The sequence below is a fragment of the Pyxicephalus adspersus genome, chromosome 4 (genome assembly GCF_032062135.1).
Source record: "Pyxicephalus adspersus chromosome 4, UCB_Pads_2.0, whole genome shotgun sequence".
NCBI lineage: Eukaryota > Metazoa > Chordata > Amphibia > Anura > Pyxicephalidae > Pyxicephalus > Pyxicephalus adspersus.
This window is the reverse complement of record NC_092861.1, coordinates 112,752,646-112,762,196: the sequence shown is the minus strand read 5'-3', so window position 1 is coordinate 112,762,196 and position 9,551 is coordinate 112,752,646. Positions and strand designations below refer to the sequence as shown.

The 9,551-nt window shown below is 37.0% G+C and overlaps 1 protein-coding gene across 2 annotated transcripts in view; it reads right to left on the bottom strand.

Annotated features, from left to right (window-relative positions):
- Nucleotides 1-9,551, bottom strand: part of WTAP (WT1 associated protein) — a 42,274-nt gene that overhangs the window by 13,424 nt on the left and 19,299 nt on the right. For both annotated transcript variants that reach the window (XM_072409310.1, XM_072409309.1), the window contains exons 2-6: nt 8,505-8,540; nt 8,275-8,330; nt 7,513-7,571; nt 3,596-3,723; nt 986-1,164 (exon numbers count right to left, since the gene is read on the bottom strand). In XM_072409310.1, coding sequence (XP_072265411.1) covers nt 986-1,164; nt 3,596-3,723; nt 7,513-7,571; nt 8,275-8,330; nt 8,505-8,534 — 452 coding nt within the window. In that variant the 5' untranslated portion in view covers nt 8,535-8,540. The remainder of the gene's footprint in view (nt 1-985; nt 1,165-3,595; nt 3,724-7,512; nt 7,572-8,274; nt 8,331-8,504; nt 8,541-9,551) is intronic.

Sequence of the window (9,551 nt, the reverse complement as noted above, 5' to 3'; positions counted from 1 at the left end):
TAGTTACAAATATATTTAAAAAAAAAAAAAAAGACCACCACCCAGCTTAAAAAACAGGTAACTCAATATGAATAGGCAATATCAGCAAGCCTGAAAATTGAGTCTGTGGTATGCAAACCTATTGTATGAATGGCAAGTGCTGAGGGACCAGCCACAAAACACTTATTTACAAGTTTTACACTTCCCACAAAATTGATTAGATCGCCTCCCCCCAAAAATGCAAATTTCTTCAACTGGAAATCACAAAGAAAAGTGCTTGAAACAAACTAAATACCAGCTGTATAAAAAACAAAAATCCATACTGGCTGTTAGATCAGAAGCATGCACTACACTAGTGTGATAAATCACATTCGTGCATTGTGGGCTACTATAAAACAACCCCTCTTAAGACAAAAATCATTGTTTTTTTTTGGGCTCAGCAGTTCATTAAACAATCATGGAGTCCAGAGTCTTAAATGGAAATACGGCCTTAAAATGTCTATAAGTCACTAGGCTCAAGGTAAACGGTAAAGAAATTTCCACCTTTAAAACCCTTTATGGGGATTTAACATGTTCAACTCATGAAATTTATGGCAAAAAGAAAAATACTAGGTTCTCTCCTCCATAAAATGGCTGCCGACACAATGTGCCAGACACAATAGACTTCTTTTCCCCCTGTATTGTCTTCACTCAGAACCATTTCTGCAAGTGTCTAAGTGTTCTAGAACTGGGGACACTGCCGGATGTGGCTGCTTCTTCGGAATAGTCCGACGCTCTCAGGCCTCTGAAGCAAATGAGGGGAGGAAAATAAAAGCTGAAATATAAGGTTCATCTGATAAGTTTTACATTAAGCAATATAAGCTGGATAATGTAAGAAAGGTGCTTTTTTTGGCTCACAAGAGTCTGAGTCTTGGTGTGCAAAACGAGTACTTGGCCATCCCACAATAGTATTCTCGCAGTGGGATTGTCAGGGAAGTCTTGACTGGGAAGTATTTGGTTTGTTTACCTATCAGGCGTAAATTTCCAGGCACTCAGTTCATTTTGGGCTTGTTCCAGTTTGTCTTTAGTCTGTTCCAGTTCAGCTTTCATTTTGAGGAAAAACAAGTTGATAGCCGGGTCTACCATAGTAGTTCTCAGCTGGGCAACGCTGGGCTGCTGCACTTGTTTGAGGTGCTGAATCTGGTTCTGCAGAAAAGTAAAAACAGGAAAAATTACTAGAATGCCAAAGCTGCAACAGGATGAAAAGTAAAATGGTACAATAATGAGCATATGTTGGAATTTAACATTTTTTTTATAGGGATTTAAAAACACATATGTAGATCTTTGATCTGTCCATGAGCCATGGTATCCAGCAGAATCTTCAAACCCAACAATTCAGGGTATATCTGATACCAAAGTCACCCACTGTTCATTCCCTCTGCTGCTCTCCACTGCACTGGTAAATGGATGAAGCCACAGTGCGTGTCAGGGAACACAGGCATTTAGCACAACCAGAAGTGGGTCACATAGATTCTGTTGTAGGACGAGATCTTGATCAAATCCAGGATTCCAGTAACAGGTCGGGGGTGGAAAAGCAAATATCCACGCTTTTATTTTTTATACAGACAACAGCCCAGATTAAAATGTACAACTTGAGAGGCCAACATTTCAAGTCTTGCAAGAACATTTTTTACTACACTATGCAGATAAGAGGCCAAAACGGTATCATAGCTTGACTTATTAAGTGCTACAAAGTACATTATCTGTTTCTTCAATAAAATTGTCAGAAGAAGGAAGGACCATTGCAAGTAGACTTGCTTCTTTGTACTAAAGATTCCTAGAAAGCTGAAATTACTGTAATGTGACAATGTACATTTGCTATTGATGTCAAGCAGCATAAAAACAGAAAAATATATCTTTTTTTTCTTTATATTTTATCTAAAAGTAGGATTTGAACAAAAATGAATCAGTCAACAAAACAAGGTTCCAAAACATCATAAAAGAATTTAAAAAACAGATGTCTTACCACCTACAGCTGGAAACAACTGAAATCACACTAGAAGTGCCTTTGGTCGGTCTGTGTGCGTTGCAGTTCTAACCACTAACTGGACTACACACCATGAATGCTAAAAAATTGTTAGTCTGCAAGTAAAGTTGGCTGATGTGAAACCAACTGGTAATCGAAGAAACAGAAGGGGTCCATGGATTCTTGCCAATGACAAATTCTGACCATGCAATCTGCACACCTCATCAAAACAAGAGATCATTCGGACTAGGTACCTTTTCTCCAGTTTTGGCAAACCTCAGCCTTCTGTTCTTGGCAGACAGGAGTGGGACTCAACATGGTTGTAGCACATAGGCATAAAGGTTTGCCTGTGTTGTGCATTCTGAAATGCTTTTTTATCTTGCCGTAGTGAATAAAATTGATTATCCAAGTTACTGTAGCTTTTTGTCAGCTCAAACCACACTGGCAGTTTTGTGAAATTTTTGACTGAAGAACAACTATTTACTCAATATATTTTATTATTCAAACATTCTCACTCAGCAAACCCCACCAATTCAATGAAATTTTGAGGTGATCAGCAGTTACATAAATAAATACTCAAAACAGCCAGTAAAGCAACAGGGTCATCACAGTTATTCCCGCTCTGGTGTTGGATCTGAACATTTAACTGAAGCTCCTAACTTCTACCGGCAAGAATATAGGCACAGAACTGCTGACACAGGACAGGCTGATTAGAGTGTACAGGTATTTTTATTTTTAAATACAGAACTTAATACAGAACTTTTACTTTTTAATACAGAACAGGAACATAAAAGCTACCATGATGTATGTTGATGACTATTGAAATTTTTGTTTGTATGTTATACTGTATATCTACATGTGCCTTTTTTTTTTATTATGGTACTTGCACTGTTTATGCCTTGAATTTTTCTTTTGGAATACCCTGTATATATGATTCAGTGTGTATTACTGTTAAACCCTAATAAAAATATAAAACAAAAAAAAAAAGAAAGAAAAAGGGCCATTTTCTGAGGGTGCATGCACTGGGGCCAGTATTTTTGCTGGTGGCATTATCGGTTCATATTTGTAAATTTAGAAAGAAGCATGTGAAGGTAAGGTTCTACATCTGATCTACACAGGCTTCTTTCAGATATTGAAGGTAGGATAGATATTACAGGCTTGGAGGTGTAAAATCAAAAATGGCAACTCAAATAATGTTTGTAAATGACAGGCATTTTTCATGGAAACTGTTGGGATACATTTTGCAATATAGTACTGAAATCATGCCTTGCAGCACTGTGCATGTGATTGAAGCCACCAATAATTTACATTACAATGTTCAACCTAAATTTTTTTAAGCTGGTGGCAGCCTTGGTATTGTGACCCAACTCTTCAGTAACCACCCAAAAACAGCCGGGTGGTGCGCCCAGCTAAAAGAGGCTGGGGAGAACAGAGCAGTAAAACTAGTAGTAATTTGTCACATTTAGGTGGACTCCATCTAGAATACTGATTTACATTTCAGTTTATTAAATCAATATAAAAACAGATTCTGCATTATTATGTGGGAGTACGAATCATTATTATATCAGTCGTGAGCAAGGCATTATACAAAAATCAAATCAAACCACTAACCGTGCATTCTTGCATCTCTTGTTCCTTAGTGGCCAGCCTCATCACCAATATGTTTTCCCTTCGAGCAGACTCTTGCTGTTGCTGCTTTAGCTTTTCCTCAGACTCTCGCAGTCCAGTCACGTCATTAGCTGAAGACAAAAGAAAGGTATGTCTATCATACTGTAAAGAAAGCCTAACATCTACACAATAAAACCCCTAAAGTGAACGTTACAATCAGACCTTACAACTCTAGACCCAGGATAAAATTTATTTAGAAACATATTTACTAATTCTAATTAGTACATATAAAAACACCATAATGAAAATTATAAACTTTCCAGCCACCCCTTGAAAGCAGATGCATGGACAGCTGTGTTGCATTTTTTTAATTTAAAAATCTAATGGACCCACAACATCCTTTGGGCAAAAAATAACGGGGCTTGAAATACCTATCGTAGTATTTGACAAAGGGATTCCCAGTTGATAAATGCTGAGTTCAGGTAGAAATATTATGTATGCTTATATGGCTTATTCCATCTATGCAGCCCAACAGTGTATGAATTTTAGGCCAATGAAATTAATAAATGCATCTGTATCTTATAATCTTGTGCATTTTTAAAGCATCTGCATGAAAGAAGGATTCTTACGTCCTAATAATTTCTCCTTTACTTTAATTTACATGTAAAAAAAGCACAATTATTACAGTCCTTACTTAGCAGCACTGAGAAAAGAGCCACCCAAACAAGGACACACTACTGTAAAAATGTATTAAAAACCTATAGACTAGACCACACGCCATTTAGAAATTTTTAAAATGGGCTTCCTACGATCTTGGGTGAATAACTAATATATAGCAGGTTGGTTGCTGGTTTAAAAGAGTATTACAGATTTTTTTGTTACACTAAGGGCTAATCATGTACTGGCTGGGAAAAGAAACGGGTAAGAGATAGGTACAAAGTACTACTAGTACCTCTACCTCCAAATTTCAAAAGCTAATTTACATCTGTATGTCTTTGCCTACTGCAGTCAACTAAAAACCTAGGGCATTTGCAGTGATTTTTGCGGTTACACCAATGTGACATAAGAGATGCTTTCTAAGGTTTTCTAGACCACAAGTGATCTAAATCTAGGTAAATTATACATATAAATCAAAATTAAATTTATATGTACCAAGTACAAACATGAATTTTTATTTTTTCATCCATTAATAGATAATTACAGGAATGAGCTATTGCTACAAACTGTGACAGGACTGAGCTGCAACTGCCCTGCCTAAGCCTTCAGATCAGCCTTCCTTAACATTTAACATGGAGGAACGGGTACATTAGTGTGGTGGTGAGTGGAAGGAACGTTATTAGGCACAAATCACTCAAGGAACCCCTAACAACCACTGGAGGGACCCTGGTTGAGAAATACTGATCTAGACTGACATAGCTGGGACATCACTTCAAAGCCAAAGTATAGTGTTTTCAAGTAGCACTGTGTAGCATGATCAGAAGCACAGAAAATTATTGTTTCAGCTCCCCAAATTTCTCCAACTGTCAACAACAGTGCTGAATACTGCTAGCACTGGACAGAACCAGTAAGTCCTGATTTGATTATAAAATAGAACCTTGGACATTTTGCATAGTTGCTGAAAATGCATTTCAGACAAGCATAAAAAATCAGTAGTCCTCAACTAAATACTTTGTTCAGGGTCAGTACCTTAACCTGGCAGTATGATTATTTTTGGTATTTTTAAATGTCAAAGCAACATTTAAAAATACTTATTTTACATTTTCTGCCGGTCCCACCCCCCAGTGCACGCCACCCGCACCAACACACATCGCATGCCGGCCTGGCATTTGCATCTCCAACGTTCTCACGCCACGGATGTGAGGCCAAGGGGACGCCGATGGCCAGCTGGCATCCCCTGGGGACGCCGTAGGCCCGTGGGGACCAGGTAAGCCCAGAGTGTGGCCCGGAGTTGGTGCTCTTTGTAATGAAATTTAACCCTGCGCCACACTCAGGATTATCGCTAGGGAGGTTAAAGTACATAAACAAAATTATTGTAAGGACGGGCCTTCAAATAGCCAGTAGGCACATAGGAGCAAAACCCTGACTACTCAGTGTTGCTCTACTGGATACATTCCACTTTCAGCTACAACATGCAGAAGCAAAATTGACTCCTTTTTAAACAGATAAATCAGTATCCTTTTTGTATTTTTTAAACTTGACCTAGAACCCGGGATGTGCTTCAATAAAAATACATCTGCTACATTTATTACTTTCACTAGTCATACACTGCAATATTTTCAGTCAATAAGATCTAAGATCAAACAACGTTTATGATGTTTTTTGGTCAGAATGTTGATGGCAAATGGCCATGCGGTTTACAAAAACATACTTTTCTTGGTGCCATCGATTTTTAAATGATATAAAATAGTAGGAAAGTTGATTTTTTTATTGTATATTAAATAGGTGGATAGCACATCAAATACAAGGATCAGTTTTAACAGATTGCAATTACAAATGGAAAACACAGTTAATATATAATAAAAATAAAGGATATTATATGTATTATCTTTACCCCCCAGACAGACCACTAAATTTACAGGCTCCAGACCCCCCATCCGCGGGGAGCCGGGTGTCACACAAAGAGGAAGAAACTTCCCCTTTAGTGACGTCATTATGCCAGAATATGGGAGCTGTCATTGAATGCACATTGGAAGGGATGGGCAAGGTTTGCTGGGCACATTTTAGCAAAGTATGCTTCCCCAATGTTAACAGGACTGCAGCAAAGTACAGAAACAATTAGTCATAGTTCCAAGTATCCAATGCATGGAATGGAACAGGTATCTAAAGCAGGTCTTCCATGTTCTCATTGTGGTATGCAGACATGTACATTTAAAAATGTACATAACAAAAAAAAAAAAAAAGTTTCTCCTAACCTGAGCCCATGTCAACTGCTCTTAAAGCAAAGAAAACCTAAAGAAAGGAGTTAGACTTGTGTTCCTGTATTAAAAAAACACATCTTGCTGCCAATTTGTTTGTAGATAAAGATGCATAGATCAGCACATTTCAAGAGCAGAGTTCATCAATACATTCAAATAAAATGCCTGCTCAGCCAAAATGCAGATTTAATCACGATGATTGGAGTCAATGTAAAACGCTTGCAAAGGTTTTCTAATAGCTCAAGGTTACAGTTCAGATTAAAAAATAAAATGCTGGCAGCAGCAATAGCTAAAAGAAACCCCTTATAAAAGTGGAGGAACATTACCCTAAAGTGAATTTGTTATGAAGCAACCTTACCCTTCAAATGGTGTAAGACAAGTCAGCTGTAAATGATAAAGCACTTACAGCACGGATCCTGCCTCTGCTCATTTGCCCAAGCTAACATTTGTATCCATATCAAAGTGCCAAGATACAAAATAGTGCGACCAATTCGTAGATTGGACACTCCCCGGTGATCCTATCAATGTAATCCAGTAATCAGGCATCGAATGTATATACATAGGCCATGTCCCAAATGAAGTGCTTAGCTGTCTATTGTGGAGTGATATGATAAAAAATTAAAGATGGTCAGAAAACTTATTACTGGCACCCAGTCAGTAGCCTACAAATTATACCCTAGGTTTTTTTTAAATGCCTCCTTAAAAATTTATCTGTGAGTTCCTGGTATGTAAATTTATCAATGGACCTCCAAAGGTTCAGACTTAAATTCTGCAATGTGAGATTAAGGCACTGCTGTCTATAATTGCTTTCCTCCAGAGTCAGATCTGTTCATTCATTGTTCATGTGGGAGGCTCTTAGAAAGCAAAAACCCACACCGAGTGTAGAACAAGGCATGGGAAGTTCTTTTCCCTATTAATTTTTTAAACCTGAGATTACTTCCACTGTGCATTTACAGCAACTGCAAAGACCTTTCAAAAGATGTTTATATAGAACACCAAACTTACAATTCAGGTCAGTATATTTGTTCTCCAGAGCTTGGACGTAAGCCTCATATTGCTTCCACCTAAAATTCAGAAGAAAAGAAAATACTTTATTAGTTTTAAGTAAAGTTATCTATCTTATGTCACTATATTACCCACATGGATATTGTGATGAAAGTGTAGACAATCACTTTGACCAGTGGTGATGCCCACAGTGTTGTTACATTACACTTTCTTAAGTACACATTGTCCTGCTGGGACTTTTTAGCCCAAAAAAATAAAATAAAAATATACTATAAATATAATAATAAAAAAACTATACTATAGTTTACTATACTATAGTTACTATAAAAATAAAAATATAAATAAAAATATACTCTTCTAAGGGTTTCCAAGGTAAGCGGTTAGTTTTCTTCTTGGCTAAACATGGGCATGGTTATAAAGAGTTTTGGATATGTTTGGCAAGTAATGTGCTTAATTTTATAGGGACTGAATAAATAACCAGTCCTAATACTTAACAGGTTTACTATTTCTTTAAAACAATTGACCTCTTGACATTTGTTTTAGAGTTCTATGTTTCTGAGAAACACAGAAGATCCTTTCCTCACAACACCTAATATGCAAATGAAAACTTCTAGCCTCAAAGTCTGCACTTTTAATAAAACTTTTTTTTTACTCCTATAGGTCAGTTCTGAAATAAAATAAAAAATATAAAAATAAAAGTTTACAAATGGTCTCAATAAATCTATTCTCTGCCTAATTTAGGTGCCAAACAACAATATTTACCTCAGAAGTAACTCTTCCCTTGGTAAAACTTTAAAGTCGGCTTCAGTAAGGCGAACCTGGAAAGAAATTAGTAAAAAAATTAATTCTTTATGAAAAAAAAAAAAAAAAAAAATGGAAACAATGCAGGACTAAACACATATAGTCTTGTAACTGACCTTTTTAGGGAGTAAAAAAAAAAAAAAAAAAATGGAAACAATGCAGGACTAAACACATATAGTCTTGTAACTGACCTTTTTAGGGAGTGGTTCTTCATTGGTCATGGTGACCTAAAACAAAGATATTTCAGATAATTAAACTTTAAAAGCTTTACAGCATAAATAAATAATATTAAAAAAAGATTTACATTTCTCAAGCCTTCACCTTTAGGGAAACAAACTCCCAGTCAGAAGATCTGGGAGGCTTATATGCTAGGTAACCCTCACTATATGCATTGATATAAAGGCAGACCCAGATTTTTTTTAACTATTTATCATGTGACACTCCTTTTGTATGCCTCAGGTTCAAGCAATGCCAATGCGGCTGCCAACCCTTACCAGCCACTTGATCCTTGTACAATGTTAAAGGACCAGCTGATGGTAGTGTTGCTGCACACAGGCACTCCCATATATTGTCTATGAAGCTGCTGCAGGGAAAAGCTACATGCAGCGCTTCTCTGTCAAGAGGTAGTACCAATCTGAACGTAGGCTAACTTGTTGGCCAAGGTTCACTACTCAAAACTATGAAAAGATAATTATGTCAACGGTCTTTATTGGTGACTAATGTGAATAATTGTGTGGGCAAAATTTTCAAACACACAAAAATGCTATATTATACGAAAGCAAACAGAATGGATCACCAAATGTGCAAAGATATGAACATCCTGTAGGGTATAATGCCACAGCTCACAGCATGGATTATTGTTTTGGTGTTTACTGGTCCGGTGACCTGTGCCTTAGGAGCAGTGCTATTTCATAGGTTCTCATCTGCTGTGAATATATCACTAGTGGGATATAATAAATTCCTGCACCCCTAGAACCATATAATGGTTCTTTCCACTGGCTGGCAAGAACATCTTGTAGTGATATATAAGCTGTTGTAGAACATCTGCAGCGTCCAGGGATGACTGATGTGGTAGGGTTTTAAAGCCCTGACCACCAAATAAGCTTTTTTTTTTTGCCACCTGGGACAAACAGGTCAGTGAAATGCAAAAAAAAATATACAATCACAACTTAATTATGTTCAGTCACTGAATTTACAAACCCTGATAGAGCAAAGAAAAACAAGCAATATACTACTAA